The sequence below is a fragment of the Nyctereutes procyonoides genome, unplaced genomic scaffold (assembly GCF_905146905.1).
Source record: "Nyctereutes procyonoides isolate TBG_1078 unplaced genomic scaffold, NYPRO_anot_genome, whole genome shotgun sequence".
Lineage (NCBI taxonomy): Eukaryota > Metazoa > Chordata > Mammalia > Carnivora > Canidae > Nyctereutes > Nyctereutes procyonoides.
In genome coordinates this window covers 24,538,282-24,564,415 of record NW_026575122.1, presented here as the reverse complement: position 1 = coordinate 24,564,415, position 26,134 = coordinate 24,538,282, and the positions used below count along the sequence as shown (strand labels likewise).

The 26,134-nt window shown below is 39.9% G+C and overlaps 1 protein-coding gene and 1 pseudogene across 8 annotated transcripts in view; one reads left to right on the top strand and one right to left on the bottom strand.

Moving 5' to 3' along the window:
* The window catches only part of NR1H4 (nuclear receptor subfamily 1 group H member 4), a 72,510-nt gene that overhangs the window by 42,143 nt on the left and 4,233 nt on the right, over positions 1-26,134 (top strand). For 3 of the 8 annotated variants that reach the window (XM_055336593.1, XM_055336594.1, XM_055336591.1), the window contains 7 exons: positions 3,046-3,198; positions 3,303-3,473; positions 5,588-5,721; positions 7,189-7,287; positions 7,620-7,719; positions 10,856-11,002; positions 25,454-25,567. In XM_055336593.1, the coding sequence (XP_055192568.1) occupies positions 3,046-3,198; positions 3,303-3,473; positions 5,588-5,721; positions 7,189-7,287; positions 7,620-7,719; positions 10,856-11,002; positions 25,454-25,567 (918 nt within the window). The remainder of the gene's footprint in view (positions 1-3,045; positions 3,199-3,302; positions 3,474-5,587; positions 5,722-7,188; positions 7,288-7,619; positions 7,720-10,855; positions 11,003-25,453; positions 25,568-26,134) is intronic. The other 5 variants (XM_055336598.1, XM_055336596.1, XM_055336597.1 and 2 more) reach the window with 3 other exon arrangements.
* Positions 21,776-22,997, bottom strand: LOC129516985 (protein lin-28 homolog A-like; annotated as a pseudogene).

Below are 26,134 nucleotides of genomic sequence, written 5' to 3'. Positions count from 1 at the left end.
GCCTCATGTTGAAAGGCATTTACCATATTCTGTCTCATTACATACCCTTGCCCACCTTCCCCTAATTCTCTCTATATGCTACTCTCCCACCAAAATAGATCATCCACCCTTCCTTGGCATATCCATAACTCTCTCATTTCCCAGAATATCAGTTATTTCCTCCCTCACAGTCCATGTTTTAAAGCCCTACTTTGTCTCTAATGCCTAGCTCAAATTCTACTTCCTTCATGATGTCCTCTCCAATTTCCCCTACTCAGATTAATCAGGGCCATTCCTAGCCCATACAATGCCTTTTCCTCAAGACTCTCGATTTCTAGCTATTGGGACATTGTCATGTTATACTTATTTTACTAGAACAATTTTTATTGCCTGCTGCTAGAAAAATTATCATAACAAATGTGCAAATCTCTATGTCTGTGATGGAATCACCTCCCCAAATGTGGCATAATATTCACAAGCATATAGGGTGACCCTGAAATGATCACTTTTTCATCTACATTCCAATAATTTATTACTTAATTGGCTATCCTATCACTCTACCATATATTGGGCTGTAAATTTACTACTTTGTCTTCTAAGTTGGAAGCTTTGAGGACAAGGAATGATTTGTTTATCTGGGTGTCTCCTAATTCAGAGAACAAAGATGGTAGGTACTTAATACTACTATTCTATCCTCTTAGGACCCAAAGGAGGTAATTATGGTATTGTGGTTAGGAGTGTGGGCTTTGTCACATCACTGCCTAGGTTTGAATCCTTCTAATCTACTTATGAACCATATAATCATGGCCAAGATGCTTAATCTCTCTGTGCCTCTCTTCCATGTCTGTAATATGGGGACATACGATATTATCTTCATGATAAAGTTGTTATGAAGGTTAAATAACTAAATGGAGGTGAAGTGGTTAGAACGACAATAGTGAGTGCTTAATAAATACTAGCTATTATTCCAATAGGCTGTTAAAGTAGACTCTCAGAGTCTCAATTTCAGCATTCATGAAGACACTAGTTGCTACATCCAAAGTGAGCCCATCTTTCAGTGGGTAGTTAAGAAATAGTTGAAACCTGACCTACTTTGAGGGTATGAAGTGGAAAGGAGTTGGACATTCTAGAGTAGTGTTTAAAGACTTTGGACCATGTGACTAGTGTGCTATAAATCCTGTATCTCCATTGCAGGGGTTGGGGTTGTGAGATGCAGGTATCTGCTCTGGGGGCCACCACTGAAGGTATGGTACTTTTGTGAGGATTAGGAAAACAGGTCCCCTCCATTCCCAAGGTGTAATCTATACACTAAGAAGGCCCTGCTGCTCTGTGTCGAACAAAAGGGTCTGTAACAGGATCACTTGAATGGCACCTGGGTGGCTCAGTTAGTTAAGCATCTCCCTTCAGCTCAGGTCCTGGGATGGAGCCCTGCATTCAGCTCCCTGCTCAGTGGGGAGCCTGCTTCTTCCTCTCCTCCCCGCTTGTGCTCTCTGTCACTATCTCTGCCTCTCGCAAATAAATAAAATCTTTTTAAAAAAAACCCACAAAAAACAGGATCACTTGAGGAGATTGATATGTATCCTCTACAGCTGAGGGACACAGGCATCTGACTTTCCCCTGAGAAGCTGAAAGGGCAAGAAGTATGATGGCTGTGTTATGGGTAAGTGGGAGAGATTTCTGCTCCTCACAATTTGCTAGACCAGAGAAAGCTGGCATGGGGTTATCTTAAGCTCGTGACAAGAAGGCCATGTGGAAGGACTACAGAGTAGGGAGGATGGTGGCAAATTGCCAAATTCCAAGATGCAGAAGAAAGGAGTCCAAGTTGTGGGCTAGAATAGGGATGCATTCGCCCTCGTGGAGGAATTGCAAAGGAACATACCCCAGTGGTGAGCATCCTCCAAGGAAACTAACTCAAGAGAGAAGGAGCCAATTTCAGAAATGTGCTGGAGACAAGCTCTCTTCTAACAGTATAGGCAAGTCAGCACTTCCCAGTTGCTTCTTCTCCTTGCCTCCCACACTCCTGTCCTTATTCCCCATGTCATCTCCTCACCTCGACTCTGGAAGGGTCAGAAATGACAGCCAGGTAGGGGAGAGAGAGCAGAAGTGGCAAATGCAGGAAAAGACAAAGGAAGGCAGTTGTGTTTTCGTCTTGGCTGCAGCTTACCTGTCGCAGGCTGCAGTTGTGGCCGCATCTTCTCAGGGGAGATGTTTGCCTTTAAATCAAGGTTGGCAGGTATATTAGCAAGCTGGGCCGGCCCGCTGGTCCCGAATAGAAACCTTCAGCGTGACCTCTCCCAGTCTTCCTGGTAAATGGCAACTCCTTTTGCAAGGCTTAGCTCAACACTTCCAGGTCTGATCTCTTCACCCAGAGCTGACTGTTCTCCCTGCCTCCTCTACCTGGCACAGCCCAGGAACATTTAATTTCACTTGTTTGGTTGTTTGTGTGGCTTTGCCCTCAACCAGGCTGTGAACTCTGGAAGGACAGACACTCCTTACTCGCTTTTGTACCACTGGTACCTGGAGCTCACCAGCACGCAGTCGTCTCCCAATGAAAAGCAAGGGAAAGTAACTCTCCTTTCTTAAAACACAAGTTGTGGGGGGCCTGGGTGGTGCAGTCCGTTAAGTGCCGGATCCTTGATTTTGGCTCAGATGGTGACCTCAGAGTCCTGAGATGAGCCCCACATCTGGCCCTGAGCTCAGCGGGGCCTCTGCTTGAGATTTTCTCCTTCTCCCTCTGCCCCTCCCCCTGTTCTCTCTCTCTTTGAGATAAATAAGTCTTTAAAAAGGACCTCCCCCCCCAAAAAAAAACCCAGCAAAGTGAGATTTTATCCTAAGAGAGGTTATAATTCAAACATGTCTTTATCTTTGAGAGAGAAAGTCAAAACTGCAGCCTTCTGGATGACACAGGGAGGTCAAAATTACCTTTGTCAGCTGCACACTCAGGGATGGCCTGGGCTCTCTCCCAGGGGTTCTTGAGAAGATGCTTCCGCATCCTTAATCCTAATGGGCTTTTCTGATTTAGAGTTGTTAGGAGCCCTTTTACTCCTTTCTGTGTTTCTTCCACAGGTTTCTTCAGGAGAAGCATCACCAAAAATGCCGTGTACAAGTGTAAAAATGGGGGCAACTGTGTGATGGATATGTACATGCGGCGAAAGTGCCAAGAGTGTCGCCTAAGAAAATGCAAAGAGATGGGAATGTTGGCTGAATGTATGTATACAGGTATTCACATCAAACAATTAAATTCCACTAAAAATCTCTTTTTTTTTTTTTTTTTTTTTTTTTAAATTTTTTTTTTTTTTTTAATTTTTATTTATTTATGATAGTCACAGAGAGAGAGAGAGAGAGGCAGAGACACAGGCAGAGGGAGAAGCAGGCTCCATGCACCGGAAGCCCGATGTGGGACTCGATCCCGGGTCTCCAGGATCGCGCCCTGGGCCAAAGGCAGGCGCCAAACCGCTGCGCCACCCAAAATCTCTTAAGGAGGCAGACGGCAGGTAACTCGTATGATTAGAAGGGTACTTCACGTATTAAGAAGGGATTTACTAAGCCATTGAGGTTCTTGAAAAGGGTCGTGAACCACCGAAATGGTCCAAAGTGTCAGCTAAAGAGCATTTTATTCACCTGAGAGAGAAGCAGCTTTATGTTATTCATTGTTGCAAGGAATCACATGTGGAGGGAAGCGGCATTAATCTACGGTGAAAATAACATGTTTTAATAAGCTGAATGACGACAGCCTAAAAATTTTCTCCAACTTTGATTTAATATCTTTCTTATTGTTTAATTAGCATAATAATTCACAGTTGTGGGAAAGATTAAGAAGGTGTTAGAAGGTCTAACTGCCTCTGAATTGTCTAAATAGAGTTTTAAACCAAGTCATTTTATTAGAAGTCCTTCTTCTCTTAGTGCAGCGTTGAACCAATTTGTATAGGTTTACACAGGAAATTAACTACTGTGAATTTTAATATAATTTGGCCCTTTGATCTGATAAAGAGACACTGTATTAACTGCTGGTTTTGTGAGAAACCATAATCTTCATCAATTTGGAATGCATGCTAGTATATAACATACTAATTTTTCATTCTGCAAATTCTACAGACCACTCAGATTTTGAGATATGTCCTATTCCTCCTCAAAACACAAATGACAAACAAATGTCACCAAGGGGATGATAACATTCAGGGAGGGAATGCCACATGGAAGAAAAGCCTTTGGAAGGTGACTCCAAGACTATTGTTCCCAAACTGTACAGGTGACTGGGATGGACCCAGAGAAATAATGTGTGCAGGAGGGGGAAAAAAGGTCAGTGTAAATAATCCAGTCCTGGGTGGATGAAAGTTTTATAGTAGATGATCACTATCGCCTCTTGGCATATGAAACAAGAGACTACAGTAGGGACCACTGCTGGAATCCAATCCTGCAATGGAAACGCTTTGATACTGGGGGGTTCATGTTGCTCATCATTTAAATATGAACTTGTTCCGACAGAAGTACTGAGAACATTTTTCATGATTCCGCCTCTAAGAGTCTATACTATTATTGATGCAAACTTGTCCAGTAACAGATGCAGAGCTTTCATCTGATCTCACAACATAAATTCCCTGGACAGATACATTATTGAAACTTAGTTTCGTTGGCATTGAAAAATAAGGACATTAAATGGGAATATGGAAGATTGTTCTGCATTGGTTTTTATGGCTCTGTTTAAGTATAAACTAAATGGTGCTATTATATTATTATTGAAAAGGAAATTTCAAAGTCCCTTTGAGTGATTTTCATCTCTAATGATGCTCTAATAATTTATAGTCTAAAAATTAAAGAGATATAAAATTTTCCCTAAATGATGGGGAATATGAATAATAGTGAAGGGGAATATAAGGGAAGGGAGAAGAAATGTGTGGGAGATATCAGAAAGGGACACAGAACATAAAGACTTCTAACTCTGGGAAATGAACTAGGGGTAGTGGAAGGGGAGGAGGGCGGGGGGTGGGGGTGAATGGGTGACGGGCACGGAGGGGGACACTTGACGGGATGAGCACTGGGTGTTATTCTGTATGTTGGTAAATTGAACACCAATAAAAATTAATTTATAAAAAAAAAATTTTCCCTAAATGATGTTGACGGTTTTTTTGCTCAGCATGTGTTTACTTATGTATGTTTAATGTGAAATTGAATACACTTTTTATGATACAGTTATGTAAACATGGATGAGAAATAATATTAACATTACATTGTGAAACACAAACTTTCAGGATCTCCTAGGCCAGGAATAGGGAGCGTGTCATTCACTTTTTTATTGACTGAATACCTTACATTTGTACAATGCTTTGGTATTACAAATTCTTTACATAAAATATATTTTAAAAAAAGATCCAATTAATCTACATGAAACTCTTTGAGGTAGATATTTTTCCTGTTTTAAAAATGAAGAAACTGAGATTCATAGAAGGATACATTTCTGGTTCAGGGCCACGTCTCAAAATTCAAAAGGGCTAGAATTAGCTTTGTGCCAAATTGCATAGATGTGAGCTGACTACACGTCCATCAGCTGCCTCAGGACCACACGCCCAATAGGACTCTGTGGTGAGATCTTTGTGTTTTATTTTTTCAGGCTTGTTAACTGAAATTCAGTGTAAATCTAAACGACTAAGAAAAAACGTGAAGCAGCATGCAGATCAGACCATTAATGAAGACAGCGAAGGTCGGGATTTGCGACAAGTGACCTCGACAACCAAGTCATGCAGGGTAATAACATGCGATGGTGTCTGCTAAAGCCCACAGCAGCTGAGCTTCTAGGCATATAGTGATCTGGCTGGGAGGTTTTATTTAACATTAGAGCCACAGCTGTAAGCAGAATTTCATTTCAATTGTGCATTAAGTGGGTTTCTTCTTTTTAATCAAGAGAGTAATATCTGCTTTGGTGTAGAAATTCAAATAATAGCAATGTAATAATGTAAAAAAGTGAATACTCTGTCTTCCTGGCTCCATTCCACTCCTACTACCAAGAGGTTGCCAGTAGACATGGTTCAGTGTAGAAAATGGATTTTTCAAGTGGATTTTTGATGACCATTTTCTTTTCTCTGTCACTGAGAAGGGAAGCGTAAAATGGAAAGGATGTGGACTCAGTAGAGATTTGTGGATTAGTTCCTATCAGTGGGTAATATTGGGTGGTTATATGTCTGTGGAACAATAGAGAAAAGTCTTTCCCATTGAGCTCACACATTATGCAAGAAATCCTTTGAACAACTTGAGACATAATAGAAGAACAGCATTTGGATGATTAGACACATTATGATAATCCACAGGATATATGGAAGAACTTTAATTTGCCATTAGTTGAGAAACAAAAATCCATGATTGTTTAAGTCCCACTCTTCTTAATATTTAATGTACTACTAACAAGGAAAACTTCATCCACATTTAGTTTTCTAAGTATAATATTTTGCATTCATTTCAGAAAAAAATAATTTCATATCAAAGTCTTATCTTGCCATAGTACTTCATCAATAACACTTTGGTATAAGGAAGCAAAGGGTTGACACAAATATCCACACTCTTCAACGGATGCTAGTAAGGGAAAAAGTGTTCAGGGTTTGAATTGTCCAGATTGATGATTCTACTGCGGGGCTAGGCAAACACTTTCTTCTGTAAAGAGATATTTTAGGCTTTGGCCACAAAGTCTCTATGACAACTACTCAACTCTGCCATTTTAGTGCAGAAGCAGCATAAATAACACATAAACAAGTGAGTGTGCTTGTGTTCCAATAGAGTCACAAAACCAGGTAGATTTGGTTTATGGGCCATAGTTGGTCAACTCCTGCTCTATATGAATGACTTTAAGTGTGGGAACTTTTCCTTAGTCATTCAACCTTGAACTTTCACTGAACTTCTCTGTGAATGGACTTGGTAGGCTTCGTATCCAAACTATCATATATTCCTGAGAAATATATGAAATGGATATTTTGTTATTCCTATTTTACAGTATAAAAATGAACAACTGGGGACACATTTAGTGAAGTGTGATATGGCTTGCCCAAGGACTCTGAGTAAGCGATTATAGTACACATTATATCAGAGTGCAGAGTTCCTGCCATACTTATTAGGGATTTTATCAAAAATTTCTGAGATTAGTTTACCCTAGATGAATGCACATATGCAAAAAATTTCTTAAAACCATCTTCCCTAACACTTTTTATTTTTTTGCCAGTGTAGGAGAAAACTGAACTTACCCCAGATCAACAGAATCTTCTGCATTATATTATGGATTCATACAGCAAACAGAGGATGCCTCAGGAAATAGCAAATAAAATTGTATGTACAAATATCTGAAAATACATGGGTTTAAAGTTATATTTTCTGGAGCTTTTGGTACTTTGGAGGTAGAATTTATGTATTAATTTGTTACTTTGAAATAATTAAAGCTGATAATTTAGGTTATACATTTAAACTTTTAGAAGCATTAAACAAAGAATAAGAAGTCTCATCTCTATCTAGGTGTTGGTAATAACTGTCCAAAGATCTGAAAAATATGAGCTGTGATCTTAAATTTTATTTTCCACATTAGGTTCTTTAGTCTAAAGATTTTGTGTTGATTTATCCCTTTATCTACTTATTAATCATTTTCTTTTATCCTTAAAATTTAGTTAAAAGAAGAATTCAGTGCAGAAGAAAATTTTCTGATTTTAACTGAAATGGCGACCAGTCATGTACAGATTCTCGTTGAATTCACAAAAACATTGCCAGGTATTTTTACATATAGATACTTTTCTGTTATACTGTGCAATATTCTTGTGACATTGAGAGAGTCCATTCTGTTTATTGTAGAGATTATTTCACATCTGATTTAATGTGTCTAACTAATATAGACATGAAATGTTAAAGCCAGATATTTGAAATCATTTATAAAAATTCTTCTAAATTGATAGACTAAAAATTGAGACTTTGCAAAATTGTCATTCATCAATTTATTCATTTGATGAATAAATCAAGTGATTTATTTGATTTGTCAAATAATCAAATTTGACAGTCAAATTTGAAGCAGTCAAGGTATCTGCTTGTGAAAATGTAAACTGTAAGGCGTAAACAAAAATAGGATTATTAGAGATGAGAGAAAAAAATTCAATGTGGCTGCAGCAAAATGTGGTGGGCTCCTTGATTAGACATAAAGTAGTTGGTACCAGACTGGTAAGGGCCCAACTAAAGAATTTAATCCCCATCCCCTGTACAGTAAAGAGTTTTTGGTGGTTCTTTGTTGTTGCTGTTTGTTTTGGCAGGGAAGTGATGGATTTATGTTATTCAGATATGACTTGATTAGTTTTTGTAAGATGGATTTGAATGAGGAAGGACCAAGGAGGAGGGATCAGTTAGGATGCTACTGTGCAGGTCAAGGCAGAAGGCTTGAAATAAAACAACAGCATTATTGGGAGACTGAGGAGAAAACAAAATGAAGAGAGATTCACAAACTGATAGGATTTCATGAACAATTATATTTGTGGAATGAGGGGGAGGCACTTATTATAGTCATTTGGATGGTTCCAGTATAGAAACTGGAATTCAAGATTCTTATCTCCCAGCTTCCCAATTCTTCCAGCTATATTATTAATCCTATCAAACCCAATACACTTAAGTTGTTTCAGTGTTTTAAAAACATATTAGTACAATAGAATTCCATGATCTAGAAGAGTATAATAAATACCTTGTACAACAATGTAATACTAAATTATAGAAGGTAACTTCTGATGTAAGATTTTAATTAGGTTAATTTGTCTTCTTTGGCCAGCATTATGCTATTATTTTATTAAAGTGTCATGGATAGACATAAGCCTACATAAAACTCATAAAATGTGAGGAGAAAGTGCTCATTATCATTTTAACATTAATATTCTCTCATTTCTTTATTAACAATGAAAGGACTTAATTTGTTATATGCTAATTAAGGCAATCTTGATCAAAAACAAGATTGTACAAGAGTGAAACGTGTGGGAGAAAGAATAAGAAAGGGAGAAATATGATGTTTTTGGTTGTTTGTGAAAAGGGAGTTTTTCAGTTCAAATGATCTGCTGGTCTTGAACCACAAAATAATTGAAGAAAAAAATCTTATTTATAAAAGGTTGTTTATCTGAAGGCAATGGCAATAACTAACATACCTCTTTATTCCCTGTTGCTTAGACTAGGTCCTGAGGGGAGGAAAGAGTAAAATTAATATATGTTTAATGAGTAAAGCAAAAGCACCTGGCTAGCTCACTTGAGAGGGCGTGTGACTCTTAACCTTGGCATTGTGAGTTCAAGCCCCACATTAGGAGCAGAGATTACTTAAAAACAAATAAATTTTTAAAAAATGAAGAAAGCAGAAGGGAAAAAAAGTAAAATACAGAAGGAAAGAAAAGATCCAAAACTCATGAAAAAGAAATTTTAATAATGGTAACAATATAGTTAAAATTAATATCTTAAAAATAATAATGGACATATTATTATAAATAGTAATAATAATTGATTATTGATATTATTGATGGAATATCAATAATGAAAAGGTGTTTGTGAGAGATGAATGGTTTCATTCTGCAGTTGGTGGAACACACTCAGTGCGAGGCACTGTCCAGGGTGCTGGAGACTCTGCAAGGAATGGCTCCTGCCCTCAAAGGAGCTCTTAGATTCACTAAGAATGATCCTTAATCCTCAGCATTACTCTCTTCTCTAAACTCCCCTTGTTACTTGATACTTCCCTAAGCCATTTGGACCCTGATGGTATTAGTTTATTCTTACATGTGTTGTGTGTGTGTGTGTGTGTGTGTGTGTGTGTAGATGTGCATAGGAGCTTGTGTTTGTTTCCCATGTATTCAGTTATCCATTTATTCAACACTTAATTCTTGGATATCAATTATGTGCCAGGCACTGGGGATACAAAAGTGAACAAAATGGCAAAGTCTCTGCCCTCAATAAGTTTGTACTCTATTAGGGGTGGCAGACAATTGACAAATATGCAAATAAATTTATTATGTCAGGTAGTGGTCAATTGTATGAATAAAAATTAAAGGAGGTAGGAACCAGTGAGTTCTGGGGTGTATTATTTTAGTAGGGTCATCTTGAAGCAGAGACCTGCATACAATGGGAGAGTGAGACATGGGGATAGCTGGGGAAGAGTATACCCCTGAAGCAAAGCAAGCTTGTATGTTCACAGCAGCAGCAGAGGTCAGTGTGGCTAGAGCACAATGAGTGAGGGGAAGGAGGAGGAAGCAATCATGTCAGGGAGGCTTCTGGGACTGTGGATTATAAGCCAGGATAAAGAATTTAGATTTTCCAAATGGGGTTATATTCCTTTAGGTTATCAATTTGTTCCCATATATCTCTGATATTTTCTACCCTGCATGGTACAGCAATGAGTTCAAAGCAGATATCTCAACATGACTTTGATTTTTTTTTCAAATTCCCCCATTCTTCAAATTGACTAAAGAGTCAGCCAAGTAATATCTGGATACATGTAAAGATTTTTTTCTGGTTTGTGGATGCTTCCATTCTATAGAGTTGACCCTGTGACATCAGATGTGACTAATATAATGGCTCAAAGAGAATCTGTTTTCTTCTAATTTCTGAGGGTTGCTTCATCTGCATCAGCCTGTTCTGCCATGATATGTATTTTTGGTGTGGATCTGCCATTCTTTTTTAACCAACTTGTTTGACAAATCCTACTCATTAAAAATAAAAGTCAACTTCTGTTTGGGAGAGAACAATAGATAATGACCCAACCTGACTACCCAATTTTAAAACAATTATAAAATCACTTTATGGAAATGCTTTAGCATTGGGGATGATAGTGATGATGAAATATTGTATATGGCATTCACAATTTTTTGATATTGATTTGATTATCATCTTCATCCAGGATTTCAGACTTTGGACCATGAAGATCAGATTGCTTTGCTGAAAGGGTCTGCAGTTGAAGCTATGTTCCTCCGTTCAGCTGAGATTTTCAATAAAAAACTTCCAGCTGGACATGCTGACCTATTGGAAGAAAGAATTCGGAAGAGTGGTAAGTGATTTGGTTAGTGATAAAGAGTTTGCCACTCCAAGTTAGAATTTGTACATCCCATGAAGGCAGGCTTCTTGCCTATCCTATGCAAAGTTAAATGCCCATTGTGACTAGTATGGATGAATGGCTCTAAAAAGATATGTGTTAAATAGGTGGCGCTTTCAGAGGGTTGTATTAGCAAAATAGTAAAAATACTCTTTGCCCTATATTAAGGACCAAAGGAGTAAATTTTTATAAGTTTGGAAAACTAGTCTGATAAAAAAACAGCATACAGGGGCTGGGATTATCAGTCCAGAAGAAAGATTCATTTGTTCCAAAACCCTCACGTATGAATGACTATGGATCAAACTATTATCCATCTCTATTCAAAGCAAAATAAAAGAATTATTAGTAGCAATATTTATACATCACTTACTAGGTTTTAGACACTGTTCTAAATACTTTACATATAGGATTTCATCAAATCCTTGGAAAGTCCTACAAAATAAGTACTATTATTGTTCAAATTTAATAGACAAGGAAACTGACATAGAGAATGGTTAATAACTTTCCTAGCGACTTACAGAAAACCTGATTTCAGGAGCCTGGTGTCTAAACCAATATCCTATACTGCCTCTCAAGAGACAAAATGAAATAATAGTATGAGTTGAACTTCTTGTGAAGGAATACTGTGACAGAAAGGGCTAAGAAAAAAAAAGGGCTAAGGGACATTGGGATAAATTTCCAGGAACTTTGTGCAATTTATCTTAAAAGAGTCTTAAAATAGGGTAAGTTTTAATTTTTCTGAGATACTTTATATATGGATTGGGAAGGAAGGGATGAATGAGATGAAATGATGTCTCAAGATCCTTTCTTTCCAAAGTATTATCCTTTTACGAGTGACTAGAACAAGTGTAAGTACTTATAAAGTTAGTTATGCATTTGTGAAATAAGAAAAATAATTGAAAAATTGGAAGTTATATTGTAAAAGCAGCCATCCTGTAGTCATTGTGTTTTCTTCTCCAACACTGAAAGCATAATTATCATCATTGGCAAATTTAAAGAATACACATTTTAAGAAGATGAATCATGCCTGTATATCCATTGATTTATTAGCTTAAAATATACTTAAGGGCAAGGTACTGTGGAGGCAGTGAAGCGAGGAACCAGGCATCTTCTTTCCCCTAGGCAGCTTATAGTCTATTAGGAAGACATGAACTGTATGTAGAGAGTTATAATAACATGTAGAAGAGAATGAGATAGGAGTGGCTTCTACTTGGTAGGGCTCTGGGAAGATTTCACTGGCAAGCTAAGCCTTGATGACACTACATGTCATTCAGGGTGGAGGTTCAAGAGGGAAGGACCAGCAGAAACAAAGGACTGAGGCAAGAAAGCTTAGGTTATTACATAGAAGAATGAATAGTTGAGTTTGATTGGATTAAGGGTTACATCAAAGGGAAATAGAGGGATCCCTGGGTGGCACAGTGCTTTGGCGCCTGCCTTTGGCCCAGGGCGCGATCCTGGAGACCCGGGATCGAATCCCACATCAGGCTCCCGGTGCATGGAGCCTGCTTCTCCCTCTGCCTGTGTCTCTGCCTCTCTCTCTCTCTCTCTCTCTCTCTCTCTCTCTCTCTCTGTGACTATCATAAATAAATAAAAAAATAAAAAAAAAACAAAGGGAAATAGAAAACTTTTAAGAGTCAGAATCAAATGACTGAGGGTCTTGAATGTTAGGCTAAAGGCTTTATTCTTTATTTTCTAAGAAAGAGGAAGACATTGAAGAATTTTAAGCAGGGGAGGAATAACATCAACCACGCTCTACAAATCTTTATTTTCCCAAGATACTTTATATATGGATTGGGAAGGGAGGGATGAATGAGAGAAGAAATGATGTCTCCAGATCCTTTCTTTCCAAAGTATTATCCTTTACAAGCGACTAGAACAAGTGTAATGCAATGTTAGGATAGTTAGGATGGGAAATACCTCTTAAGAGGCAGGAGGTTTCAAGAATGCGCTCCCAGAAGAAATGGAGAGAAGGGAAACGATCTGAGAAACATTGTTGGAGAATTTCACCCTTTGAAAGACAGTATATTATAAAGAGATAGGGATTCTGGTGCTGGGCAGATTTTATTTTACATGTGCTAGAATGTATACAGTGTGTGTGCGTGCGCACGCGCGTGCATGTGTTTTCATCTGTTTGTCCAGCCATCCAGGAGGCTGGGGGTAAGAGAGAAGAAGGGTTGACTCAGGTAACCTCTAAGGTACCTCCAATTCTATAAGTCTCACTGCTTGTCTTCTCCTAACTAATCAATTTTTCTGACTGCTGGTTTAGCTAGTCATTTGGCCAACTACTTGAATATCTTGAATTTTTAAAAATTGTAATAAGAACACTTAACATGACATCTACCCTATTAGCAAAATTGTAAGTGTGTAATACAGTAGTGTTGCCTCTTGGTACAATGTAGTATAGCCAATATCATCTTGCTTAACTGAAAATTTATGCCCATTGCCTAAGAGGGAGAAATGAGTAATACTTTTTTACATTTTATTTATTTAATCATGAGAGACACACAGAGAGAGGCAGAGACACAGGCAGAGGGAGAAGCAGGCTCCCAGTGGGACCCAGGGATCACCACCTGAGCTGAAGTCAGTCGCTCAACCACTGAGCCACCCAGGCATCCCAAGAAATGAGTTATTAATCAATGGGCACAAATAAGGAGATCTTTCTATTCAACAAATATACACTGAATACGTGCTTTGTGCCTAACTGTGTATAATTATTGAGGGTATGGACATGAAGAAATATAGTCTTTGTCCTCTGGGGGCCTACAGACTAATGGGGAAGATGTATAAGCAAAGGATTCTAAAACAATATGCAGTGTAACTGCACGAGGGACGTGTATACAAAATGAAATTGAAGCAGAAAGATGCACTTGCCTTCCCTGAATCTCCTTGGTGAGTCAAAAAGACTTACAAAGTTGACAAGTGAATCATGGAGAATGGTTTAGAACTTGTCAAGCCACAAAAGTCTGAGAAAGGCATTCCAAGAGATATAGCCATTAAATTATAATAATATAGAAATTGCAAGTGCAAAGATATGGACGTGTGAAAAAGCACCCACATATAAGGACTCACGAATACTTTGATATTGCTGAAAAATAGTATTTATGAAGGTGAAATGTGGTAACTGCTAGATTCTTTTTTTTAATTTTTATTTATTTATGATAGTCACAGAGAGAGAGAGAGAGGCAGAGACACAGGCAGAGGGAGAAGCAGGCTCCATGCACCGGGAGCCCGACGTGGGATTCGATCCTGGGTCTCCAGGATCCTGGGTCTCCAGGATCACGCCCTGGGCCAAAGGCAGGCACCAAACCACTGCGCCACCCAGGGATCCCTAACTGCTAGATTCTTAAGGACATTGAACACCACGAAAATAGTTTAATGTCATTCTTATATCATGAAGTGTCTTCATAATGTTTTGAGCAGATGTAACATGACCACAGCAGCACTGTAGAAAGATCTTTCAAGCAGTAATATGAAGGAAGTTTTTGAGGGACTGAGACAGGAAGCAGGTCTCTATAAAGAGATCAATGCCCTAACTAGGTGAGAAATGGTGAGAGTCTTACAGATTAAAAATAGGCAATAAAAAAGAAAAAAAACCCACCTTGCTTAATTAACAGATTTCAGAACTTGTGATTTTTCAAGTTTCAGAAAAGTTCAAGGATGAAGTTTTGTAGAATGTGAACTGTACAAATAAATATGCATGCCTCTAGTTCATAAATAGATTACTTTACCCAAACATCAACCACATATTGTGACAATGGAAACCATCCAAACTCGCATGCTGCTTCGTATTTTATTATCTATAATGATGCTTCTTCCATTTATTAATATTTATGAATTTGTTTCTCCCAGTGTATTTTCAGACCATTGCCTCTGCCACACACCACATAAAAACCTGAACTCGCAAGATGACCTTTCAGCATAACTTTTTATTCTTATGCAAATATAACACACTCTTCTTTCGAGTTTACATTTAATTCTAGAGAAACGTTAACATCTCAGTTGCCCCGCCTATGCCTGCAGAACTCTTTAAAGAATATAATGTGAAATTTCCTTGCTTGTTCTTCAAATTCACACTTTTTTGTTTGCTATTATTAAATCCCAATTACATAAACAAAAGTACCATCTCCTGAGATACATTTACTTAATGAGGGTTATAGTGTTTATTTATGTTAATTGAGGCTTCAGAACATTTATATCTGACATAACCGTAGTCAGGTTGTTTCTATGTGATTCTAGCGCTTCAATTACATTATTCCTAAAGTAGTATTATGCAAACTAGGTTTTAAAGCTGAAATATTCATTAAAAATAGGAATAATCATATGATAAAATATGACAGGGCTGACATTGCTAACGTTGAATGAGTTTACATTTTAACATTAAGGAACTGAGCAGTAACTTTTCACAGAACAGTGCAACTTGTTCTATTAACTTCAAATATAAGTAATCTCTGAAATTGATGGTATTCTTTGGCCATTTTTTAATTCCCATAACAGACATACATGAAATATTCAACTCATTTGTCTTTCTCAGGATGGCAATATATCTTGCGATTTTGCAATGGTTTACTTTTATACACCTCATCATGTCCATACTCTCAGTGGCCCCTAAAGGTGGGTGTTAGGCTCCTATTATATAGATGAAGAAACAGGCTTAGAGAAGCTAACTGGCCTGCCCAGCGTCACACCGCTAATCAGCAGATTGCCAGGAGATGAAAGCAGGTGATCCAACTCAAAGCACAGTGCTCTTTCTGTGTAGTGCACCTGTCACTCCCCAAGGTCTAATATTTGCTCTACCATAGGTTCATAGGAATGCAGACCTACCAAAACACGATTCCTGCCCTTTGGCTGAGAAAGAATGTGTAGGGAACAGGTAGGGACTTGAAGTTGGCTTTAAGTAAATGGTAAAGTGAGTGGAATCCGGGCGGAGGTGTCAGAGAAATGCGTGAACCTTATCAGCGTGATGGAGTTGTGGCTAGTTTATAGTCACATAGTAAAGTGTGCTCTGTGCAGGATATTGTGCCTGTTTATCTGCTCTTTGAATACACACGATTTCATTGGTTTAGCTTTGGCAACAAATGAAAACAATTGTAAGAACTAACTTTTCTAAAGAAGCTGATGGAGACTGATTATCAGTTCAGATACTAACCATGGAAAAAGGGTTGGAAATGTTAAGAATGAAAAAACCCAGAATATTTATAAGAAAAGTAAATGTCAAAATTTAGAGTTCTTAAACCTCATTTAGTTTTTCAAAGTGATTGTGCAGTAATTTTGGCATGGACAAATTTGGGGTTCAAAGTGTACAAAAAAAAGCCTTTTTTTAAAAAATAAGAGAAAGTAATAAATTAATATATGAGTTAGCATTTTCATTGGCTCTTAGCTCTATTCCCTAAGCCTTTTATACTTGTCCAGTATTGGACATTATGTGTTTATTTATGTACCTGCTTCTATTAATCTGTTTACTGCTCGAAGGTTATTCCCAACATTATCACAGTGCCCGGCATACATGTGGTATACGAAAATTGGTGAATTGTGCTGGGATGAATCTGGAACATGATGGTCCAAACCCTGGCAACTCCTAAGTACCAGAGAGATCTAATTTAGCAGCTAACCTTTAGCCACTAGGACTAATGGGAAGCATATTATTTATTAAATATTTCCAATTAAATATCTTATATTGAAAGTAGTTACTTTTTGAATTGTTAATTTGATGGCCACTTTTTAATTAGTGCCCAAGGTATGGCACAAATGCCTCGCCGGGTAGAATTTAACAGTTGAAATAGAGGTAGGGTCCAATCTCTTAACACCATGGGAATGATTCCATGGTCTTAATGGCATCCCTTGCCCCATCATGTCTCAGAACTATGTCACCTTCACTGCAAGGAACTAGCAAAACTGAATGTTGCCCAATTTAACAGACATTTGAGAATCTCTGCCATGCCTTGGGCAGGATCCTAGTTACAGAGGATACAGAGATGAATGAGAAACCTCTATGGAGCACCCCTGAGTGGTCAGGCAGTGTGCCAGGCATTGGGAATACAGCATTGGTTCCTGTTCTCATAGAATTTTTTCTGACATTTCACATTCTATTGGGAAGGAGAGATTATGAATTGTGATGGATGCAATAGAAATGAACCTGGAGAAGAAAGCAACTGATTCTGCTTTACTATGACAAGGAAATCTCTACAGAGGAAGAAAAATTTGAATGCCACCTTGAAACATGAGTGATGTGTCCCAGCCTCACAGGAATCCTGCCTTACATTTCAGGCAAAAAAGCATGAAGACATTAAAAATGTATCTTATTTGTCAGAGGAACTATCTGTTAGGATAGTCTTGGCTGATGATAACAGAAAATCCGATTTAACATGGCCTAAAAATAGTAAGGACATTAGTTCAAATGAGGAACCCAGAGGAATGGTGGCAGGGGAACTGGTTAATTAGGGAGCTCAACACTTTATCAGAAAGACAAGTCTTTTTCAAATTTGGGCTGTACTATCCTTGATGTATTGGCTTTACCCTCGGGCTGATTGTCTTCCTGGCCAGCGCGTTTCCAGGCAGCAAAAAACGGCCAAAGGGAAAAGAAACTTAATAAGGAAACACAATGACCTCTTCATGAATATAGGCCTCTTTCTTGAGAGCTCCGGGAGTAGACTCCACTTCGTCTCATTGGCTAGAATTGTACTGTTGCTGACTACCCCAACCTCTGACAAGGAAGATGAGGCCAACAGTGGCCGGTTCCTGGGCTGGAGCTTCAGTCTGCCTCTGCCATAGTACATGCCGTGGGGGTGGGGTGGGGGTAGGAGAAGGTAGATGAGTGGTGTGGACAGTGATCTGAATCAGCTTCAGGAGCCAAGAGTTGCAGTCGTTAGCTCCTAGAGAAACTACTGGCATGGAGGGAGCTCAGTCAGAAAGGAAAGCAGAAGGCAAACATTGCTCTGTAGGCCATGTCAGAGACATAGACCATAACGTCCATGCTATGGGGTGCTGTCATTTCTAGAAAGTTGTCAAATTTACATGGTTTTGAGCAAAAAGCAACATTTTTATTTTAATTTTATTTTTTAAAAAGATTTTATTTATTTATTCATGAGACACACACAGAGAGAGGCAGAGACATAGGCAGAGGGAGAAGCAGTCTCTATGCAGGGAGCCCAATGTGGGACTTGATCCCAGGACTCTGGGATCATGCCCTGAGCCAAAGGCAGACAGTCAACCTCTGAGCCACCAGGCATTCCCAGAAAGCATCATTTTTAAATAAGATTCTTGGCCTCTCTTGATCCCATCAACTATAATACATCATATAGAGGTATTTAAAATTCCAGGAATTGTGTCTTATACAATAGGTATTCTTGTATCACACACACATCCCTCTGCTTTATTTTTGTTCCCAAAAAACTTGGAAGTTCGTTAGGAAGTAAGTGACATTTACATTCAGAATAACTTAAAATATCATAAAGTTTATTCTAGCAAATAATTTTTCTCCCAAAGAATATTTCTGATTATTGAACAATTAATGTATCAGTTACATACCTCTTTTTTAAAAAAAAGGAAAAACAGAGAAGTAGAAACATACTTTTTAAAAAGAACTTTGCCGCAGTTGTTTTTGTTGTTAAGTTAGAAAATAGCCCCCCCGTGTGGCCAAAAGTCAGCTATTAGGCATAAGAGAAAAAAAGAAAAAGAAACTGAGCAATCTCCAGAAAGGAGAAGGCAAGAAAACAAGAAGAGATTGCCCCTTTGGAATGATATTATTGTTACATTTCTTAGGTTAGAAGTTGCTGGTATAAACACTTAAGACACTCTTTTGTTGACCGTGCTGTGGTTAATTCTCATTATTAACTCCAATTATAAAAGCAGATTTATATTTGATCCATGCTGTAGGAAATTCAAAAAATTTTTTTCAGTACCAATAAGTTTTTATTCATTGTATTTTTCCAAGGTAAAGAGAGAAGGGAGAAGGGTCAGCATGTCTGTTACAAGACAATAGCAAGTGAGAAAGGAAGTACCCAGCACAGCAACATCAACCATCAAATAAACACTCCCCAGAGATGGAGTCACTAAAGCCCAAGAGGGCTCAGTCTCTTGCAGTTTAGAAATGAGGGGAAGGAATCAGGTTAAGAATAGAGGTAAAGCTTTCCTACCACCCACCCCCACCCCAATAAGTTCAAGATTTCACACAAAGCTTTGGTTTCTAGCAGTAAACATGAGTTAACATTCATCCGTCTCCTATTAAACAATCTTGCGGCCACGTTGACAGAAGTTTCTTGCACCTGCATAAAAGTTCCTTAGTGACTTGGATATACATTCATCTTCCTTTCTTGGTCTCCTGACCCTACTTTCTAGATTCAAGTCCCCTCTCATTGCTTCTGTTTCCCTCTACCCTCAGACTGGAGAGATTAAAATAGGTTTGTTCCATCCAAATACAAGTGTATTAGTATGAATCACATCAAAGAATGGTCTTGACACAGGAGATTGGGAACAAGGGAGGAAGTGTTCTTTGCTTCTTCGGGATGTGAAATTTGTATGTGTGGGGCCTTTTCTTGGGAGGGGGGATGGGAAAGGGGTAAGGTAGGAGTCAAGTTTTTAGGACAGAAGATCTGGCTCAAAAAAGGAAATACGGGATGGGAACACAAAAGGATAGTCCAAGGCAGCCACATTTCAAGAGGGGTCACCAAGCTATGTTCCAGTGTCTTTTCCTGGTGCAGAACCTTTTGTCAACGATGATTTGGCTATTTTTCTCAATATAAAAAGAAGTTTGTAAACAATAAAACCCCAAAAGAACATGGAGAAGACCAACACATTATATGTACACAAACCAGGCCACCTAGCAATCACCCAATCAGCTATTCATGAAGACCTACAAAACCCAGACAAATACAATCACTAGAGGGGGCAGCAAGCAGGGGAGACAAGAACCCAGGATCAGACACATATCACTCAACGTGTTCTATTGCATCTGCCCCATTTCAACACAGTGACGTAGGTTTGTGGTGATCTCACAGCATATTAAATAAAACCTTCTTTTATCCTTTAGCTACCATGACACTAACCACCGCTGCAGCAGGGCAAGACACTGGCTCTAGGCACTGCCATGGCTTATGGTCTCCCTGGAAGCCAACAAGAAAAGCCCAGAATTTATAAAGGTTAAGAAAGTTAGCCTTTGCTTCATACACCCCATCTCTGGGCAGCTCAAGATGGGTTCTAGAGTTACTATTCTTTTTTTTTTAATATTTTATTTATTTATTCATGAGAAGCTCAGAGAGAGAGAAGCAGAGACACAACACAGGCAGAAGGAGAAGCAGGCTCCATGCAGGGAGCCCGACATGGGACTCAATCCTGGGTCGCCAGGATCCCACCCTGGGCAGAAGGCAGCGCTAAACTGCTGAGCCACCAGGGCTGCCCTAGAGTTACTATTCTTAAACCTATCCTTACCAACTCATCGTTAAAACATGTGCGCACATGCACACACACACACACACACACGCACACCCTGTTGTGCATGGTATGCCTAGCCCAACCCAGCAAAGGATGGATCTGGTATGTAAAATGAGTCCAGTGCCCTGAGATTAGAAGTCTGGAACAGGAATCCTTTATTACACGTATAAACAACCCTCGACTAATCCTGGCTTCCCCTCCACACCTTTCAGCTGGTGTGGCCTCTCCTAGTGTTACTTCCTATACCAGCTTTTCCTGTTCAGACCAATTTCCAATCTTCCAGTAGAAGGAGATCAAGTCATGGGGCAACTGAGTTAAAACCTCATCTCCTATGGAACACTGAAGGTAGGGGTTTCAAGAGAACACTATGGCAGAAAAGCCAGCTCTAATTGGCAAAAATGAGGTAGTTCAATAGGCTATGCACTCCAGATAGTTGTTCTCCCTGGTGATAAAACAAAAAAGTGTTCCTGCTGTGAGACCTGGAGCTGCTGCTGACTTATCCCTGAGATTGCCCATGTACCTGAGAACACAGTGCAGGAATGAGGTCCTTAAGATTAAAATACACAAAAATACAAAAACCAGAATATTTATATTATGAAAGAAAAAGGTTAAAATGCACAAGATACATCATTCGCACACAGCTAGTACAGTTGGCATCCTGGAGAAAGTGGGGCCCAAGGTGCGGTTGTCTAAGGGAACAAATAAAATCCTATCGGCCCAGAATGGGGTGGGATTAAGCTTGGGAGCAGGAGGTCTGTCGCTATTCCCCCAACAATCCCTGTGGCTACTGTCACAACCCATTGCTTGGGACAGTCTTCAGTACCCTATCCCAAGAGTGGATTATGAGACAAGATGTGGGAAAACCCTGCCTTACCCCTTAGAGATTCCCTCTCCACAGAATATAGTGGTTTGTGGGTTGAGCCCATCAATCTGGTCTTATGCTTTATCTCTACACTCTGGCTTGGAAAAATTATTATTACATGTCCTTTTTTGAAAGGAAAACAACTTCGCTATCCAGGCCACTTTCAAAAGCTGGAGATCTGAGGGTGGAGACTCAGGTAAAGCACATGGGGAGGGATTTTCTCCAGACCCTCACAGGCATTTGGATAGAGCATGGTTGTAGTTCATTTGCCTCACCCCTTCCCCTCTACCCTGCCAAGAGGGAAGTAGGGGTGATTCTGTGGGACCCTGGCCTGAGATACATGGCAGAGCCAACTGCCCCCTACCCACCTTGTCCCCACTTTCTCCACTCTCTCCCCCAAACTTCCTGATCACAAAGGAATTGCCCCCACCCACTGTAGCTCAATTCTGGGCCTCTGGGAGTAGGGCAGGGCTATGGATCCCTTCTTCTTCTTCCTCCTGAAAGTAGGCTGGCTTTCCCTGTGAGCTGAGGGCCTGTTGGGCCTTCAGTGGACACGAGGCCACCACAAGGCTGAAGCTCTGGCACAAGTGGCCTTTCTTGAGCTGGGGTGGCAGCTTGCATTCCTTGGATGGTGGTCTAGACCTCCACAGTAGCACCTGTCTCCCTTTGATCTGCGCTTCTGCATGTTCCTCCCTTTGGGCTGCCTCTCACTCCCAATACAAATACCGCAGCAGGCCCGGTGACCCAGATAGATTCTAAGCCTTCAGCAGACTCCTGAAGGTGAACTCCACCGCCTCACCCTCCGGAAGCCCTCCATGTGCAGCTTGCTCTGGTGCACAAAGACATCCATCGGGAGGGTCAAGCACATCCCCCTCGTGGGTGGTCATGGACAGGAGCCGAACCCCATGTGCACACTGAACCACTTACAGATGCTGGCACTGCGCAGGAGCAGCGGCCTCCTCTGGTGCCTTGGCCCAGCCACCTGCAAACTGCTGGTTTGCCACAGAGCCCATGGTAATCGGCTGAACCCGTGGCCCCGGGCCCCTGGTGGGGTGGCTGCTGGCCCCAGAGAAGTCTGGAGGCAAAGGGAAGGAAATTCAAATTTTAGAAAAATGTCTGTGACTTAAAATTCTATGATTTTCCACATTTTCACTTTATTCACTGTCAGCTTGTACAACATGTACAACACGAACATTGTAACAAATTTCTTTACCTCATTTTTTTCCTGTAATTAGATAGCTAACAGAGGTGACATTTTTGGAAGGTTAATGGGGATTTAGAAAGACAAGATAGGAAATTAGGTAGTCAAAGATGATTTCTAAAAATTTAATATTTTAAAATCAACCACTTTTAGTATTATCACCAAATCTTTGTATACCATTTTAAAAAATAGTGTAGTTGTGAGTTATTATTTCAGGTAGCCACAAATGACGGGTGCCATTTCTCTTTTTTAAAGTAAAAAAGAGGGCAGCCCGGGTGGCTCAGTGGTTTAGCGCCGCCTTCACCCCAGGGCGTGATCCTGGAGACCCAGGATCGAGTCCCACGTCAGGCTCCCTCCATGGAGCCTGCTTCTTCCTCTGTCTGTGTCTCTGCCTCTCTCTCTCTCTCTCTCTCTCTCTCTCTTTCTTTCTCTCTGTGGCTCTCATGAATAAATAAATAAAATCTTTAAAAAAATAAATTGAAAAAGTGCAACCTTCCCGGGAAAATATAGATCTTAGTTTTAGCTTTAATACCTAGAAAAATCCTGAAGCAAATCACTGATCAACCAATTTGTATTCATCTCTGGGAAAGTGCAGAGGGTAAAAACAAAACAAAAATGTAGCTTTGTAAATACGCAAGTAAGTGACCTTAATCTAACTAAAATTAAAATGAACTGAGCTAAAAATGAACTCATGAACTAAAATTGATCCAATTTCCTAAATAACAATAATAGTATTTGTTCTAACATTTACTGAGAGTTTGCTATCAAACTCTATCATGGCATCATGCTAAGCACTCCGCAGATATCATATGATGCCATTGCTATAATTCACATTTCACAGATGAAGAAACCACGGTTCATGGAGTTTATGTTCGTCAAGTCATAGGTCAGGTTTCAAACTCAGAACTGGCTCCCTAACTCTTAACCTCCCTGTTTTCTGGAAACCAGGACTGGTATTCCCAGGCCCACATACTTCAACCTTCGGCATTTTAAATTCATATCTAGTTTGGTCATGGGTATTCGGTTCAATCTGTGGAAGCTGGAATCCTCCATGTGACGTAATATCCAAGTTGCTTAACAAAGACGCCATTGTGAAGAGAGCCCACTGGGGTCAATGGAAGAATTAAAAGTCAAAGGGGAATAAAAGTGTGGTATTTAAACTAAAGAGAGGAAGGCCAGGGACTCGGTTTGGGAAAGCTCTTTAGACTACTCTAAATCTAAGGATTCAGACTTTCAGATTCTGTGAAGCATATTAGATGATAATCGTGCTCCTTAGTGTCTGGAATCCAACTGTATTCTAGTTTGGTTTGGCCAAAGCTGTCTGGCTCTAGGTCTGATTTGGAACAGAAGAGAACAATCTTATTTATTGTGGACCAATTCTGGGAAATTCATGTTCATCTTAATTCATCCATAAGTCACATCATTGTCTTTTTCTTTTTTTTAATTCCCATGGTTTTTTTCTCCTCTTCCTCGTTCTCCTTTTTTTTCTCTTTGTAATTCCCCAGTTGAAGCTCTTCTGAATGGGAGCCATGCACAGAACAGGTACAAAATGAATACTTGTTGAATGAGCAGAGGAAGTGACAAAAAGGCATCTTCAATTATGAAGAGGTACAAGCTAGATCAAGGAGGCGGAGGACGTTCTAAGGAGAGACAATACAAAAACTGGGCAGTGTGGATTATTTAGGGAGCTCCCAGTAGCTGGACAAGACTGTGTGATAGAAATGTCGTGCAGCCTAGTGACAGCCGGGAGCCAGGACTCTCGAGCCTGCTAGCTGTGGTTTGAATCCTGCCTCCATCTCTCACCAACTGTGTGTCTTGGGGCAAATTATATGATTTCTCAGTATCTACCTTATGGGGCATTAGGCTCGGAATTCTAGCATAATGGCTGGGAAATAGTGCCTAATACACGATGGCTTAAAGCACGTGGATCCTACTATTACCATGTAGGTGAGTAGCAGGTGGTGGGATCGGCAGGGGACAGGGCCTAGAGTTTCCCATGTAAAAAGAGAACACTTATAACAAAAGCAGCAGAGACTTTTTGAAAGTTTATAAGAACTGGGGGGAACAGGGTGTGATTTGAATTTTGTGATTCTGGGACTGAAGACAGAAGGATTGGTGGGCAGGCAGTTGCCAGAATCCAGATGAAAAGAAATAAGGGTTTAAACTAAGTCAATTCCAGGTGTTGTGAAGAGGAGAGGGAGCACCCAATAAGGCAGCAGGTCAAGTCCTAGGACTTGGCACCTGCCTGAGTTAGAGAGACGGCCAAGTGTCAGGGGTCAGGCCAGGGCAGCTGGGTGAGGATATTAGTCACTGAGAAGGGGGAGACCAAGAAAGGGACGGATTTGGAAGAAGATGAGGAGTTTAGTTGTGTACGTGGTTATTTTTGATTTTGGACATATCAACTTTGAAGAGAAGGGCCAGGTACCAATGCCCTGGTAGGCAGCAGAACTGTGAGAGGAACCCTAGCTGATGTATTAAGTGGAGACATTTATACCTTTGGTCTTAACAACAATATTTTTTTGGTTGGTTGTTTAAAATGCTACCTCTACCTTGATTATAGATATTTATACTAAAAAGATTAACCAAACCCTATGTAGAGAATGGTGAAGTTGAGAGGATTTTGGGGGGGCAATTTGAGAACATTATCATTTATTATCAGGCCATAGTGACCCAACCAAAGGCACTGCTGAAATCAGGGACGCACAAGTCACTAAGGAGGTGATATTCTGAGGATTTTGTTAACTGACCTTCTTTGATATGACCTGCCTTTGACTAGACACATGATACATAGTAATTACCTGTGCATTTTGTGTAATCCTAACCTGTGTGTGTATGTACAGTGTGTTCGTAGCTTTACACTCTTTCGTCATCTGAAAATTGTCTTATGTCTCTGCAATTTGTCATCTCTTCCCCATAGGTATCTCAGATGAGTACATAACGCCCATGTTTAGTTTTTATAAAAGTGTTGCCGAACTGAAAATGACGCAAGAAGAGTATGCTCTGCTTACAGCAATCATCATCCTCTCTCCAGGTAATTTCATTGCTGTGTTTTAATTTTTATGCCATTCGCTTATTCTGCTTCCTCCGCAGTATGACAGTAATAACATTTCTTAGAGAAGATCTGAACGACACAGAGGCAGAAAGAAACCGGGAAACAGCTCTATAATCCCACCCCTCCTGGGGGATCGTTGTTAAAATTTCAATGCAGTTCTTCTCAGCCCTTTTCCCTAAACATCGCACTCATGCACTGAATAATTGTGTTTTGAGTACCTACTATGCACTGAACATGGTTCCAGATGTTGGGGGAGACAGCAATAAAGAAATGGGCCGGAGTGGCTGCGTGGAGCTTGCATTCCACTGGGGTGAGAAAGGCAATAAATGAGGAAGCAAAAATACTTTTCAGGAGGTGGTAATGCTAAAAAATATATATAAAGATGAGGATATAAGGAAAGAAAGTGGGGGCAGGGCTTTTTACAAATATATCTTCTCTATTTATTCATGAGAAACACAGAGAGACAGAGACAAAGGCAGAGGGAGAAGCAGGCTCCCTGTGGGGAGCCCGATGTGGGACTCGATCCCAGGACCCCAGGATCATGCC